This window comes from Danio aesculapii, chromosome 4, assembly GCF_903798145.1.
Source record: "Danio aesculapii chromosome 4, fDanAes4.1, whole genome shotgun sequence".
In the NCBI taxonomy this organism is placed as follows: domain Eukaryota; kingdom Metazoa; phylum Chordata; class Actinopteri; order Cypriniformes; family Danionidae; genus Danio; species Danio aesculapii.
The window spans coordinates 32,948,345-32,965,725 of NC_079438.1; the positions used below are offsets into that span (position 1 = coordinate 32,948,345).

General features: G+C 32.8%; 1 protein-coding gene across 3 annotated transcripts in view; it reads left to right on the plus strand.

Annotated features, from left to right (window-relative positions):
* The window catches only part of fgd6 (FYVE, RhoGEF and PH domain containing 6), a 54,821-nt gene that overhangs the window by 17,770 nt on the left and 19,670 nt on the right, over positions 1 to 17,381 (plus strand). For all 3 annotated transcript variants that reach the window (XM_056455462.1, XM_056455463.1, XM_056455464.1), the window contains exons 4-9: positions 5,187 to 5,254; positions 6,980 to 7,010; positions 11,983 to 12,134; positions 14,942 to 15,098; positions 15,812 to 15,899; positions 16,706 to 16,756. In XM_056455462.1, coding sequence (XP_056311437.1) covers positions 5,187 to 5,254; positions 6,980 to 7,010; positions 11,983 to 12,134; positions 14,942 to 15,098; positions 15,812 to 15,899; positions 16,706 to 16,756 — 547 coding nt within the window. The remainder of the gene's footprint in view (positions 1 to 5,186; positions 5,255 to 6,979; positions 7,011 to 11,982; positions 12,135 to 14,941; positions 15,099 to 15,811; positions 15,900 to 16,705; positions 16,757 to 17,381) is intronic.

The following is a 17,381-nucleotide window of genomic DNA, read 5'->3' on the forward strand; positions in this document are numbered from 1 at the left end:
TACCTCTGAAAATTAATTGGCAACCAGTGTTGGGGAAAGTTACTTTTGAAAGTAATGCATTACAATATTGAGTTACTCCCCAAAAAAGTAACTTTTTATGGAAAATAATGCATTATGTTACTTTTTCATACCTGCCTGAGGCTTGATCTCTTTCAGAAGTTGCAGGGTATTTTTATTTTTTAAATAGAGGAGCTCTGCATTTAACGACACATTATATAACATACACCTTCATTTACTTTTAAAAAAACGAATAAAAAAATTAGAACAATGTTACCTTCTGAGAACTTCCTGAAACTACACATACCGTATATACAGATTAATGAAAGTTAAAAGCAATGTGTTTGCTACTTTTGTATTTTTGTCTTATTAGTTCAGTAAAATCACTGTCTATTGAGACTATAATCCCCTTTTCTTCCATGTTCAAAATAATGAGAATACTTCCATCACAGAAATGTAAGACTCTGCCAGCTTGTTTGTTCCAACTGGGAGCTCATTCTCTCATTAAATGTGACTCAACGTGATTACCTTTAAATTAAAAAAAAAAAGTAACTCAAATATTATTACTTAATTCTTTTAAGTAATGCGCTACAATACTCGTTACTTGGAAAAGTAACATTGTTATGTAACTCACGTTACTTGTAATGCGTTACCCCCAACACTGTTGGCAACACTGCTATGAATTTTATTTCTTATCGAAGTTATAAACCAATTCTTGAAAACAACTGCCTATTTTACAAGGCCAATTTTGTGTGGGGGAAATCAGTCTGCCTAAAAATAATTAAATCTATAAAAAAAAAATGCTATTGCATGCTGAATATTATAAATAATCCCCAGAATTCAAATTCCACATCTATTTGATAACTTTCACTTATTTTTCGAACACAAATGAAGATAATTTTATTTATTTTAAACCTATTTCATTTTTGTTTACTTGTTGAAAGTCTAATAAACCAAAACTGAGGCTTCAGAAAGTTAAGATAAAACTGTTTGTTTTAAGTGCTTTAATCCAAGTCATCTAAAGAGACAGGATCAGTTCTGGTTTGTGTGATTTTTAACAAGCAACACTAAAAATAACATTTTTAAATCTAACCAAAGTGCCCATTATGCAGAGGGGACAGTTAGGTGTGCTTGTACACTTCAAATTCGTTCATTCATTCATTGTCCTTCGGCTTTGTCCCTTTAATCATCAGGGGTCGCCATAGAGGAATGAACCGTCAACTTATCCAGTATATGTTTTACACAGTGGATGCCCTGCAACCCAGTGCTGGGAAACACCTGTACATACTCATCCACACACACACTACAGCCAATTTAGTTTATTTAAATTTCCTGTACCGCATGTCTTTGGACTGTGGGGGAAACCCAGAGGAAACCCACGCAAACATGGGGAGAGAACATGCAAACTCTACACAGAAATGCTAAGTGACCCAGCCAGGACTCAAACCAGTGACTTTCTTGCAGTGAGGCAACCATGCTAACCACTGAGCCACCATGTCACCCACACTTCAAATTAATGTTCATTAATATTAACAGCTATCCTATCATGATGGAGCGCAATTTATCATTTAATATTATGGTTTCAGACAGTGTAGAGTAGCTCAGTCATAACACGACACTCACAATCTGAAGATCAGATTGTAGAGGAAGAACTGCTGTCACACAGGAGGAACATGCAGCTGTTATTGGCCTGACTGTGTAATGAAGGCCAGCTTGCAACTGCTGTGTGAGCACTCTGCCGAAATTACCCATCTGTCCGAGCCCTGCTTAGAGTGGGCAAGTAGGTGATGTCAACTGCAACAGTCACCTTTTCTTTGGAAAAACGGTGACCTGAAAGATACAATATCAAGATACTCGTTTGAGTCAACTCGTTTGCTGTTAATCAAAAGCAATAGATGAACTGACCTGTAATATGCTTCAGTGATCTAAACCAATCTACACAGGAACTAAAATCTGTCAGGTTTCATTACAATAACTTGTTTTGCATTTTGAAAGAAGAACAAAAGTCAAAGGTATACCGCATTTTCATTCATGCTATTTCAAGTGTTAGCTTTAGTTGAAAACATTTTGAGCTTGACCACTTTCAGCCACAAAAGTCCATTTCCACTTACTTTCCGAACATGTGATGATATTGAATTTACCAAAAGAGAATCAAAAACTACACTGTCTGCACGTTTTAGTCCTAAGTCACAGACTTTTCCCATCCTGCTCTATCTCAAACGCTTCCTGTCAATTTACTGTCTTGACATAATGAAAGCAAAATCCCCAAAAAACATATGTTTAAGACAAAACAATAATGAACACATGATAAAAACAATTACTCACATTTATGTGGTTCAACATGATGGTCAGATCTAATATAGCTGACAAAGCATTGCGTTTTCATTTTATGAAAATCCTTCATCAAATTGTGCTGATGGGAATAAATCCTCTGTAAAACGAAGTAAACAAAGATTTGGTAGTTCTTTAACTTTTGCCTAACTTTGAGTTCAGAAGCAACTTCTAGTTTTCCACAATTTGTAAATACTTGTATACTGGTATCTTCAATGCATTTCGTCTTTTGTTTTCTGTTTACCTGGATTTGTCTCTCATTATTTACCTTTTATGAATCAGTGGCCATGCACAGATACTCTAAAAATTCAGTGATATAAGCAGTGGGCAGTAATAACGCTGGTGAATTTACTATTTTGGCAGATTGACTTCAATATAAGCTGTTTTTCGGCTAACAAGAATGTTTTGATTTCTGAAACTTACAGGATGTTTTTATAGTGCAGTTGATGACCCTTTATTGTGTCTAGACTGACCGCTTGGTCATGAAACTACACTTTTAGTTCAAGTCAAGGGGTAGTTCAAGGGGAATGGGCATTATGGGGTAAAGCAGGAGACAGAGAGGCCCAAATTTGGCTCATACTGACTCTGACTAAAAAGGTAAAACATGAGGAAATGCTACATTTTTGTGTTCCTCTGATAGATGCAGCTTTTAAATGCTCTGGGGTCCATTCTTCATACATGAATTACCCGATTAGCTGGATTTGGTTATTGACGATTTGACACCATCCCAGGATTGTTTCGTTCTTCAAAACTCATTCGAGAGTTGTTGTCATAGCAACAGGTCTGGTAGCTCAAACCTGCTCGGGAGATCAGGTCTGTTCAAGCAAAGGTAATACTGAAAGTATGTACCAAATGTTGATATTTTCTTACAGTTGTAACCTATAGATTATTTACAATTGGGAAAAAGTTAAAGAGTTTAAAAAAAGTTTATATATACACATTTATAATTTATAATAAATAATAATATTTAATATGAAATAATTAATAATATTTATGCTTGTATACATGTAAGTAAAAAAATATATATATAAATAAAACTTAGTAAATAAAAATACAAAAACGGGGTGGTTCTCCCCAAGGGGATCAAAGAGGACATTTATTAATATGGATTTTTTTGATACAAATGCGTACTATTTAAATGTACCGATCTAGCTTTAGTACACTTTCTGAAAGATTATAGACATAAACAATATTCCACTGTTTTTTTGTTTGTTTTTTTTTTTATAAAGGAATAATAATTTATGCAGTCATGGAGACGCCTTTACCGATTTCAAAATGCCTTTTTATGCTAAATTAATTTAAATTCCTTACACAGATTAAGAAACTTAAATAGGCCTAGGCCCTGTGAGCCTGCAGCCCACAACAAAGGTGGAAAGTTATTGCGTGTCACATTTAACAAACCATTTACTACGAATTTTATGTAATTTTGCTCCCATGGATAATTGAATATTAATCAGATGATGTCATTACGATGCTGTGCCGTCAGCCAATTGTTGCATTGCTGTTCATGATTTTAATGATCGATAGATCTGTCCTTCACAACACAGACAGCGATCTCAGATCAGTTCATCCAGACATTTTAATCTGATTTGGGAACTTGTTTGAAGAACCAAATTAGCCAGAGATCAGTTATCAAGATTAAAAGATCCAGGATCTGTAAAATCATCTTAGATCATTTAAGTGAGGTACGAAGAATGGACCCCTGGTCTCTAAGTGCTTATCTAAACTGGTGAACCAATTACAGTCCTATCTGTTGAACTTATGAAGACAATGGCCAATCTGTGATACCTCCCCGATGATACTAACTGCATCTCTGTTTAATGTCTATCGTCTTTTCTATTTTTTTTTTTTATATTTATTTATTTTGTGTTGGTCACTTGTCACTTTATGTACACTGGAATTTTCCAGTGTCCATGTAAAATCACCAACAGTACATCTCAAAACATTTAACAAAAGTTATAAATTTATTAATATCGTTGAACTATCTTCCTTACAATAACATTTGCTTAAAGTTCTCTGTATTTGTAGCTACCTTGTGAGGACACTCATCTTGACTGACTGTGGTGCATACTTTTAATTATTATAGTTGTTAAAACATTTAACACACATTTATAGCTTTTTTAAAAACAAGAAAAATTATGTTTAAACCTACAATTAGCTTGTTTTGACATTGTTTAAAATATGTGGCTGCAAAATTACTTAATTTGAAAAAAATGTTAACAGGGCAAGTAAAAATCTTTTCCATGTCTGAATTTTGATAAATTCTTGAAAACTCTTAAATTTGACTTCTGCAGATAATCTGAAATCTGCAGATACCCTGAGTTTACCATTCATAAATCTGTTAAAATCTCAAAACATGTAGTCAAAGGTTTCATGTCTCTTTGATATCAAGTGGAAGCAGTGATTTGAGGGTTTGAAACAGTGATGATTTCCATTTTTGGGTGAACTTGCCCTTTAAATATGTTGAAATGTCATCATAACATCGCCTTAATTTAAAGAGAAAAGCTTTAAAAGAAAGAACATCTCCATACAGAATTGGTAAGGTGTGTCCAGCAGACTTTCTGTCTCGAGATAATCCAGAGAGACTCTCAGACACACCCCGATTTTAGAAACAGGGGGTGCTTTCAGTCAAACTTTGTCCTTGTGTTTAGACCCTGATCCAAATAAAGACCGCAGCCTTTCGCCAGCCCAAAACATCCCACACTGACTTATACAGAGAATTAGGGCATTTGTTTTGCCATGAGGCTATATATTGTTTCGAGTCATGGTTGGATGTAGCAACTGTGTAAGTTAATGGCACTTCAGTTTATTGTTTAAATGGTCTAATGTTATAACAGCATGTTAATGTGTATCTTCAGGAGGTAGAGAGGGCGAAGAGGAACAAGGTGGTCCACATTGCTATGGAGATCATGAGCTCTGAGAAAGTGTAAGTACTAATGTTCCATGATGTTTGAATGGAAAAATATTAAGATAAGCACTTTTAGATACATCTTTCATTATTAACTTTGTTGATGCATATTACTTTTTAGTAGTAATATATATATATATACAAGTCTTATTAGCCCCCTTGTTTAGTATTTTCCCCAATTTCTGTTTAATGGAGAGAAGTCATTTCTAAACAATAGTTTTTTAATAACTAATTTCCAATAACTGATTTATCTTATCTTTGTCATGGTGACAGTAAATAATATTTTACTAGATCTCTTTCAAGGCACTTCTATACAGCTTGAGACATTTAAAGGCTTAACTAGGTTCATTAGGTTAACTAGGCAAATTAGGGTAATTAGGCAAAGTATTTTATAACGATGGTTTGTTCTGTAGACAATCGCAAAAAATATAGCTTCAACTAGCTAATAATTTAGATCTTAAAATGTTTTTAAAAGATTAAAAACTGGTTTTAATCTAGCCGAAATAGAACAAATAAGACTTTCTCCAGAAGAAAAAATATTACCAGACATACTGTGAAAATTTCCTTGCTCTGTTAAACATAATTTGGGAAATAAAAAAATTCAAAGTGGGGCTGATAATTCTGACTTAAACTGTATGTATGCTTATTTTACCATCTTCCTTTCTACGGGTTATTTCTCAAAAGTAAATAAATAGTGGTTTAAGCCTTGGGTACCAGTGGATTTTTTGAGTTTTTGTGTCAGTAAAAAAAGGCAACATTTTTTGAATGATTAATTATGAAACTAAATTGCCTTTATTAATTAACTTTATTTATTTTTATCTAAATATATGAAGATCAACAAAATACGTGCTCTATTATTCTCTCAGTTTGGTATTTGTACAGTTGAAGTCAGAATTATTAACCCCCCTTTGAATTATTTTTTTCTTTTTTAAATATTTTCCAAATTATTTTAACAGAGCAAGGAAATTTTCACAGTATATCTGATAATATATTTTTTTTCTGGAGAAAGTCTTATTTGTTTTATTTTGGCTAGAATAAAAGCAGTTTTTAATTTTTTAAAATCCATTTTAAGGTCAAAATAATTAGCCCCTTTAAGCTACATTTTTTTCAATACTCTACAGAACAAACCACTGTTATACAATAACTTGCCTAATTACCCTAACCTGCCTAGTTAACTATTAAAATTATTTAAATGTCACTTTAAGCTGTATAGAAGTGTCTTGAAAATTATTTAGTCAAAAATTATTTTTTGTCATCATGGCAAAGATAAAGTAAATCAGTTATTAGAAATGAGTTATTAAAACTATTATGTTTAGAAATGTGTTGAAAAAAATCTTCTCTTCATTAAACAGAAATTGAGAAAAAAAAACAAACAGGGGGGCTATAATTCTGTCTTCAACTATATGTGTGTATTTATTTTGTATTTATTTCCATCAATACAGTTTATTTATTTTTTACACAAGAATGCACAAGAGGCACTTTATTACTTACTGTTTATATACTGTAAACAAATATGCTTCCTTTAATTCAAAGATTTTTATATATATATATTTAAAACCTATTTTATTTTAATAATAAAATTGACTGATTTAAAGATTTCTACAACAAAAACTACATGAATAAAACAGTAACCCTTATGTCATTCAGATCATTTTAAGCAAGGGACAATTCGGACACCAAAATGTTAAGGGGCGTTATTTGGACGAATTTATGTTTTAATTGTTTGTTTATTTGTCTTTCCAGATTTGTGGATGTCCTGAAGTTACTTCACATCGTAAGTCATCACTATTTTCACTGGCTCTACATTTGCATCAGAGCAATGTTGATGTTTTGAGTGGAAGTGTATCTCCAGTCATATTGTTTATGTGTTTTTATTCATTTCACATAATGCTTTCTGGAATATATTTTGATTCTCATGGTTGCAGTAGAATCATAAAGAGAAACACACACACACACACACACACACACACACACACACACACACACACACACAATCATCTGTTGATTTATTTTTGGGTTTTAATGAGTAGCTGCGTGCTGTATGGAAGTGTGTTATCATGACTAAACATGTGCAACACTTAAATACATTTAAAACAATACATACATTTAAAACAAGCCATTGACATTAAAATGTTCTTGATTCGGTACAAGTTCAGATATTGACATTTTTTGCATTATTAACAATTTTATTTTATTTTTTGAAAGAAGCTAAAAATATGAAATAGACAACAATGAGGCAAGGCTTTTAAAGGGTTAATAGGCTAATAATAGCACAAAAAAGGGTGCACTGATATGGAATTTTTAAACTACTGTATGCTAGATTTATCCGATATGAAGGCCAATAAATTCTTGACTCTCCACATCAAACAACATAATAGAAGCATGTAAATACCACAGTAGTTTTGAAGGACAGGTTTATAAACGAATTAATAAATAATAAACCTCATTACCATTATTAAAAGTACATACTTAGTGACTCAGTTGTTGAGTTCACAGTTCTGATGTTCATATTTAAACTATATGTATGCTATATTATTCTCTATATTAAAAAGATCTGCTGGCATTTTAAGTATGCCAATAAATAACACTTAAAATGATCATTGTCGTAGTATTATGTTCTGTTGGTTTGGTCACAGAAATAGAAAATGTTTCTTGAATAGAAGTTTTGTTGTGTCTTCCTCATTGTAGATGGTTTAAACAGAAACTCCCTTTAAATGTCCCATGAAGTGCTTTGAAATGTGCTTTTTTTATTCAGTGTTTGTTATAATCTCAACTTGTTTTTACCACAGCTCTGCCAGTGAGAGAGGTTGGACTCAAGTTCATCAAATTTAAAGCAAATGAGAAATGTCTTGAAAAGGCCGGGGCATGTCAGATACTATAGGGATTATCTATAATGCAAACTTTGGATCTTCTAAATGCAAATTTTGTCACTGTTTTGGACCATACTAGCTTATACATATTTACGACTAACATACTGACACTAACATAAAAAAATGGTTTTCAGTTTCAAGATGCATTTTATTGCATGTCGCAGCGTTTAGTCGTGTGTTACTTGGACATTATATTAAATAGTGGTGCAACAGATCACAAATCTCATAGTTCGGATCACATTATGGTTTATTAGTCACGGATCAAACTATTTTTTGGATCAGAAAAAGAAGAGACAAAAAAGAAGAAATAATCAGCTGAATAAAAATAAATTGTAAAATATTCAGGACTGTGAAAAAATTCACTGTTACTACTATTGCTGATGACGCTAAATGTGTAACATTATAATTTGTACAACCCATTTTTATTTTTAGTCTAATTTTCAATACATTTTTTTGTTATTTTCTCATAAAACATTGCTAGACGCATTTTGAAGAATTATTCAGTGACATATTTTTGATGGCTGGTTGTCCCCACCTTTTGGTTAAATAATGTAATTGCTGCATTGTGGTTATATCTAAACTATAAACTATTCCTGTGTTACTTGATTGTTTGTATACTAAAGACTGAAACTCTTTGATTTTTGCGTTTTTCAAACACAGATTTGAATGCAGCGATTCAAAGGATTTATAAACGTATGCAAATCACCATAATTTATCATTTATGTTGCATGGGTGTTGAGATCACAATCTTTTATTGATTAATCGTGCAGCTTAAACTGAATGCATTAATGCAGGCTAAACTCTCAGAAATAAAGGTACAGGAGCTGTTACTGGGGCAGTACCTTTTCAAAAGATTCATATTTGTATCTAAAGAGTCCACAGTGGTACCTAAAAGGTGCATATTATTACCCAAATTAACCTAAAAAGTATGTTTGTGGTACCATTATCGACCCTTCAGGTATAAGTATGTACCGTTTGAAAACTCCTGTACCTTTATTTCTGAGAGTGCAGTGACAGAAAAAAATTTTAATAACCTAAGAAACCCACAACATCTCGAATAACCCACCACAACTTTTTCCGTCATCATTATGTATTTACAGAAAAGCCTAAATGCTTTCGTACATGTGATTTGAATGATGCCAGAGGCGATCCCTCTGTGATCATTACATATTTAGGATTAATCTACAAGTTAAAAAAAATTTAAATATACGTGGGTCACGTGTGTTTTGAACCATCAGTTGTGATCCGTACGAATCTCAGATCAACCGTGATCTGTTACACCCCTAATATTAAACGTGCTTTATCATTTTTTTCAAAGGAAATTTAATACATATTATCGTTATTGCTTTATCACCCAGCCTTAAGTTTAAACAAAGATTACAGACACTTACAAGAGCTTAAACATAATCACCATGAAAAGAATACAAATAATTGCTACGAATAAATAGAGACTAATAGAAAGAACTAGAGAGCTATTCAGAAAATGAGAGACCATAATCAGACAGGAGACAGCAGAGGAAAGACGAGAGGAAGAGCTTTTCCACAGAGGCTGGGGTAAAGGAATAAGAGATCAACACACAGAGAGAGTTTTCGGAAAGAAATTACACCCACCCTCCCTGTAACCCACTTGTTTGGCCGTGACCCCGAACAGCTGTCCTAAACACGTGCGTGTGTGCATGTATGTGTGCGTGCGTGAGTTTGTGAGACTGTGTGCTAAGACTGCTGCACTATATTGGAAAAAAAAACTGACATTGTGATAATTTGTTTTTCTGCGATACATTATATATATGATTTGAATATAATTTCACAAGATGATTTAATTAACTCTATTTGGGAAGAATTGATGACTTTACATTGACGGGGTGCTTCTGCTTACAATATACAGTATAAAACAAATTAGAAGCATAAATTAATACAATAAATCAAATATACAAAAGAAATAAACAGCGCTTTAGGGTTTTCTGGAGAGTTTAACAGTATTGAGGTACAGAAATTCAATAATCAAATGTAAAATAACACCAATACAGTAGTCAATATTTGAGGGATCAAAATAGGGCTGCACAATATATTGTTTCAGCATCGATATCACAATGTGTGTATTCACAATATCACATCGCAGGATGTGCGATGTTGAGTTGGGATTATAATTCATTAAAAATCACACTTCAGTACACATGATTTGTTGAGTTATACTCAGATGTGTTGTTTAAGACCCGTGACTGTAAAATTTCAAGCAAATTTAAACCATTTGGAAAAAATAAGTTATAAAGTTTGCCACTTTAACAAAGATTAATTGTGCCTTAATATGTATCAAATGAAGACTGTACAGTGTTATTTTAGATTTGATAATTGAATTTCTTTACCTGGATATTGTAATATTCCACCAAAAACTATAAAGCACCGTTTATTTTGTTTTATCTGTGGTTAAATTATATATAAATATATATATATATATATATATATATATATATATATATATATATATATATATATATATATATATATATATATATATATATATATATATATATATATATATATATATATATATATATTTATTTATTTATAGGGTGATTCAAAAAGAATACCACAAATTTGAAAATCAAGAACTCTTTGTCTCTTTCTGAACTCTTTCTGTCGTCGATTTAAGGAAGTTCTGAAGTTTCATTTGGTTGCTCATTTGAAGGTGCAACTGTATTTGGGCGAACCTACAGTATCTGCTAAGTTGCAGAATTGGCTGTTCCCTCAACTCAAAGAAGAAAGAAGAAGCACGTCAATTCATATTACAACAGGATGGGGCACCACCCCATTGGCATTTATCTATGCCTATTTGAATGAAAGGTACTCAAAGCAATGGACCTCCCAGGCAGCTCGTGACAAAGCACTTAATCACTGGCCTCCAAAAAGCCCTGACCTCACCCCCTGTCATTTTTTTTTATTTTTTTATTTATTTTTTTTTTTATGGGGGTACGTTAAAGATATGACCACCTCTACCAGCTATTATTGAGGAACTAAAAGAAGGAATAACTGCAGCTATCCAAACTGTTATGCCCGAGATGCTACAGAGAGTGTGAAACGAGTTCGAGTATTGGGTTGATGTCACTCGAGTGTCTGAAGGTGGTCATATTGAACATCTATGAACTTGTTTTCTACTAAAAAAAAATTTAAGGTCTCTTCATATTAATTTATTACTCAAGGTTACATAATGTTTCTTTAATTAAGTACAGAGTTGTAGTATTCTTTTTGAATCACTTACATATATTGGATATTTTATATCGCAATGTCCGTTTTTTTTATATCATGAAACGCTAAATCAAAACCTTTCCTCAAAGTTGTCCTTAAACTGTTCAACAACACCCATTCTTAAAAACTATCTTAGGACTATAGTTTTTATTGTAGAAATATTTAAATACAATTAATCTTTGTTCAAGCTCCACACTTTTATTTTGTTTTGTGTATCCAAATTGTTGAAATTTGCTTAATCTTACACAGTCACATTGCAATACCGATGCTGAAACTGTATGTTGTGAAGCCCTAGTGTGTTTGTTGTTTGTTTATGTGCATGTATGAGTAATGAGAGAAATGTTCTCAACTTCCTGTTGTAGCAGTATATGGCCTGTGCTATAGATGGACTCTTCATTCTCTTTAGTTTGTTTATTTTTGCTTTGGTTACGTTTGTTGACTACTGTGCTGTAAAAAATTTAGCGGAAAAATATTGGGAACAACTTTTGTTTAAATGCTTGTAAATGAAGTCATCATTTGAGTTTGTGGATGCAAGTGTGTGTTTGTCACTATAACTCATCTTGTCTAGCTCTGCTTGTTTTGTTGACGCATCCTGTGTTTAGTCATTAGCTAACATCTCTATTTCTGTGTCAGGATTTCCGGGATGCAGTTGCGAAGGCGACTCGTGCGAGCGGGAAGCCATTGGTGGAGGAGAAAGTGTTGAACCAGATCTTGTACTATCTGCCTCAACTGTACGAACTCAACAAAGACCTGCTGAAAGAGCTGGAGGAGAGAGTGGCACACTGGTAAAACACTCAAATACGCACACACACGCACACACACACACACACACACACACACACACACACACACACACACACACAAAATGAAAGGAAATATGTTGCATATTCATTCTATTTTTCATTGAAGTAGCACACACACATTTGCTGCGTCCCAATTCGCATACTTTCCATCGTAAATAGTACTTAAAAATAGAATTAGGATGCCCCATATTGTAGTATGTTGAAAAGAGTATGCCAAAGGTTCCCGAATGGTTTACTATTTCCGTCCTAGAACTGTCCATTCTCTAACCACTGATATTACCTACAGTACATTGTGTTGGACGTGAATTCGATAAGAACTACAAACGTGGGTGAAAAGTGTAAATAAACTAATAACATGATGGACGCCAAGACCAACTGTCAAGTAGAGTGGCTTCGGTAAATATGTTTGTATGACTGTTAATTAATATCTAGCCAACTGGAAAATATTTAAATAACTTTTTTGTGTTATATTTCATCTGCAACAACAATACTGAACTTATATAAAGAGGTGTTTGGACATTAATGTCTGAATGCATAATTATCCAAACACCTGAGGAGATTTCTCTGCATGAAAGACTCATGAATGGCAGATTATCCTGCTGCTTCTCTCCAATACAATAGGAAATTAAATATGACAGAAATGTGGATGATGAGTGGATTATTGACAGGGCTCATAACTAAGCAACATGACGATCTGTTAAAGAGGAAGTAGTATGTCCCACACTCAAAAGCAGGGGTGGGCAAACTCGGTCCTGGAGGGCCGGTGTCCTGCATAGTTTAGCTTCAACTCTAATCAAACACACCTAAACATGCTAATCAGTGTCTTCAAGATTACTAATTATCTATAAGCAGGTGTGTTTGATCAGAGTTGGAGCTAAACTGTGCAGGACACCGGCCCTCCAGGACCGAGTTTGCCCACCCCTGCTCAAAAGTATATATTTTTCCTTCCCAAAAAAAAGTGCGTACTTTTAGGGTGAAGTATGTGAATTGGGATGCAGCAATACTCTCTGGCCACTTGATTAGATACACCTGTTTAGCTGCCTGTTCAAACAAATATTTAATCCATTATTTGGTACAAAATATCCAACAATTTGGAAAACCTTCAGTGAGGGGCAGTTGTGTGGGTGAAAATGCCATGCTGATAATTGCAAGGTTGTTATAGTTTTGCATTTTTTAATGAATTTTTATATTGGATATAAAAATATATATATTGGAATTTTTAATATTTTCTTTAAAAAAAAAACATTTTTTTAAATTTTTTAAATGTTTAAAAATTTGTAAATGTTTTCAATTTGTTCTACATTTCTGTTTAATTTTAGTTTTGTTTTTATCGTGTGAACATTTTTTTCATATATTTAGTTACAGTTTTCATTCATTCATTCATTTTCCTTCGGCTTAGTCCCTTATTTATCAGGGGTCGCCACAGCGGAATGAACCACCAACTATTCCGGCATATGTTTTATGCAGTAGATGCACTTCCAGCTGCAACCCAGTTCTGGGAAACACTCATATGCTGTCACATTCACACACACACGCTCATAAACTATGGCCAATTATTACATCCAATTCATTTATATGTCTTTGGAACTCAAACTAGAGACCTTCTTGCTGTCAGGCGACAGTGCTAACCACTGAACCACTGTGCCACCTACTAGTTTTAGTTTTAGATTTAGAAATTCTAGTTTAACAGAGTTAACAGACAAGAGTAAATTTGAATGTTTACATGACCTTTAAACCTTGTGCCCCTTAGTAACAAAAAATATAATAGTTTGCTCAAACACTGAATCCAAAACCACACAAATGCCACGAATAAAAGTTAAAATTGTGAATTCAGACAACATGTGTTATTAAAATTCATACTGTACATGTAGTTTAAAATACAATGTTCACAATTTTAGCAAAAGCAGAAAACATGGAATATGCTTTGTTTAAATTGAAAATATGCTTTTGTAAATAATCATGCTTTTGATTGATGTGTTTGGCTGTAAAAGTGCATCTACTGGTACTAAACAGCCTAAGGTACGATTTTCCACCACAGAATTAGTGATTATGTATTCTAAAAACAATCATTTACTTTTGCTATTTTATTTTAGTGAAATTTTCAGTGATTTGTTGTTGGTTTCATTTAGTTTTCATTTTTTGTTATTTAATTTCAGTTAACGGAACTATTGTTGTTTGACCAATAGTTTTGGTCTTCATTCATTCATTCATTTTCTCTTCTGCTTAGTCCCTTTATTAATCCAGGGTCTCCATAGCGGAATGAACCGCCAATTTATCCAGCATATGTTTTACGCAGCAGATGCCCTTCCAGCCGCAACCCATCACTGGGAAACCCATACACACTCATTCACACTCATACACTACGGACAATTTAGCCTACCCAATTCACCTGTACAGCATGTCTTTGGACTGTGGGGGAAACCGAAGCACCCAGAGAAAACCCACGCGAATGCGGGTAGAACATGCAAACTCCCCTTAGAAAACTTAGTTTTCGTTTACTAACCTTGAATGATAGAGGAGAATAACCAGACTGAAGCTAATAGTAACAATGGCTACTTAAAAAAACAGCCGTTACAGCCAAGGTCTGCTGTTGAAGAGACATGTCCAATAGTTTAATCGAAGCCAAAAAGAACAAATTATAACTAAAAAGTGTATGATTTGTGACAGCAAAGAGAGTTCAGATAAAGATACAAAAAACTATATGGCAAATAGTCCTTTGTGGGAATTTCTTAATCTTTTCTGGAAAAAATATTTAAGAACTGTAAACTACTGTCTGGCATCTTCTGCAGGTCTGATCATCAGAGGTTGGCTGATATTTTCGTTCAGAAGGGTCCCTATCTGAAGATGTACTCCACGTACATACGAGAGTTTGACCGTAATGTGGCTCTGCTGGATGAACAGTGTCGCAAAAATCCTCCCTTTTCCAGTGTTGTGCGTCAGTTTGAGGTTGGTGTGTGAACTGTTTCGCTGTCTTTGCCGGCATCACATGTGTATTTTGATGGTGGAAATGATTGAAGTAAACTGATAAAAATATAAATATATATTTAAAATTTGCAGTAGTTAAAATTTATAACAGTAATCCAATTAATACAGTAACAAATAAATAGTCACATTTAAAAAAATATATTAGTGTAAAAAAACGCAAAATTAGATTGCTAGATTGTTTAGATTAGATAGCAGACAAATCTAGCATTATACCAATTATAAAAACATGTACAAATATGCTTAAATAAGCTAAAAAAACTATACAAAACTTGTTTAAAATTATATAATTTATAATTTACTCTTAATCAAATTTGTAATTATTGTTATTATTTTATTCAGTTATTTATATTTGTTTTGTATAATTTAACATTTATTATTAACTGAAAATTAATATTTTTATTTATTATATTTAATTTATTATTTATTACTTTATTAATGTTCAATAAACATGTAATAATGTTTATAGAAGATAATAATATTTAAGTACTTACTTGAGTGTAACTCGACACCTTTTTTGATGGCACACTTAGAAAAATAGTGCTGACAACCCATGTCTCTGAATAAAATAACACTTAACTGAGGGTAGACTTGATGATTGGATCGAGCCAACTCTTTTTAACATCATTTTGGTGTTTTATAACCCTTTAACATTCTTCTTTAATGTTCTTCCTCAGACGAGTCCTCGCTGTGCTAGTCTTGCTCTGAAGCATTACCTACTGAAACCGGTGCAGCGGATCCCTCAATACCAACTTCTGCTTACAGGTAAACAGATGAGTAAACACTATACTAGAACAGGAGGAAATCATTAAAACACAATCAGCCATACTGTTGTTCCAGCTGCTGGACAGATTTTTGGCTACTACGCATTAGGTTATGAAAACTTAATTCACTTATTTGGTGAGTTACTAAGTTCAACTTTAGTATGGGAAGTTTATAAGTGAGACCCCAGATCTTTGAATGAACCATTTGAGGACTTGGGTTGCTTTCACATTTGGTTTGATTGCATGATTCAAACATAAGTTCAGTTGATCCTAAAAACCTGCAATCGTTGAATTTCTGTATTAGAAAAAAACAACTACTATGGAAGACAATGTATATACAGCCTTCTTTAAAGTATCTTCTTTTGTGTTTAATACAAGAGAGAAACTCGCAAAGGGTAAATAAATGATGGCAGGAAAGACATTTTTAGGTGAACTATCCCTTTCATAAGAAAAATAAAATATTAAGAAGAAAGAGAGCAAATACAATTCAGGGAGAGTACTCCCACAACCAAGTGCTACAGTACAACATAGGGATAGATGTGTACCTGATTAGCTCAATCAGGAACTAATAAGGTCAGAGTGAAACAAATTTAGAACGGGGTTTACATTTTCTAGAATTTATTTGTAGGGCACTGGATAGAATCTAGAGAAGCAATTCTGCATTATATATTATGAGAAAAAAAATGGATTCTTGGATTGAAGTAAAAGTGTAATAGAAGACCTCCTAAGCAAAATTAGAAACCTTTAAAATAGCATAATGAATGTCATTTTAATAAAACTAATATCTGTGACCTGTCTTTTTTTTAGATTATTTAAAAAATCTTCCTGAGGACTCTTCCGACTACAAAGACACACAAAGTAAGAGCACATCATTGTCTCATCATTGTGACTCTGATGGGAATATTAAGCTGAAACTTTACAGACACATTCTGGAGACACGAAAGATTTATTTTAAATCTTGAAAAGGGGTTAAATTAGGTGCCCTTTAAGGATCACAGTGCAGGACTAAAATACGAATTGTCAATTTATAACGTTTTCAGTGTATATTTTAGCTAGATTTTATCCATTTGTCTGCAAGAAATATTAAATATTTTTAATTTAAAATGTGTACATTTACTTGTTTTTTTTATTTATATTGTATCTTTATTTACTTGAATATGTTACACTTAATGATGATGGAGCATTAATTTAACCATATTTTGACATTTTATTTTTACAGTTATTTAAAATATGAATGTACTTGCATTTAAAATGAGTTTTGTATATATTAAGTCACTTTTGATTTTACTTAAGGATAAAAATGTCACTTTATGGGGGAAAAAATCTTGTATTTAGTTTTACCAAAATATTCAGAAAAGTCAGAACACTACAATTGATTTGTTAATTTAAAAATCTATCAAGCATTTTACTTTATCTGAAAAATGCTGAAAAATGAAACCAAAATTAAATAAAATCAAACACTTGTTTAATGAATACCAAAAAC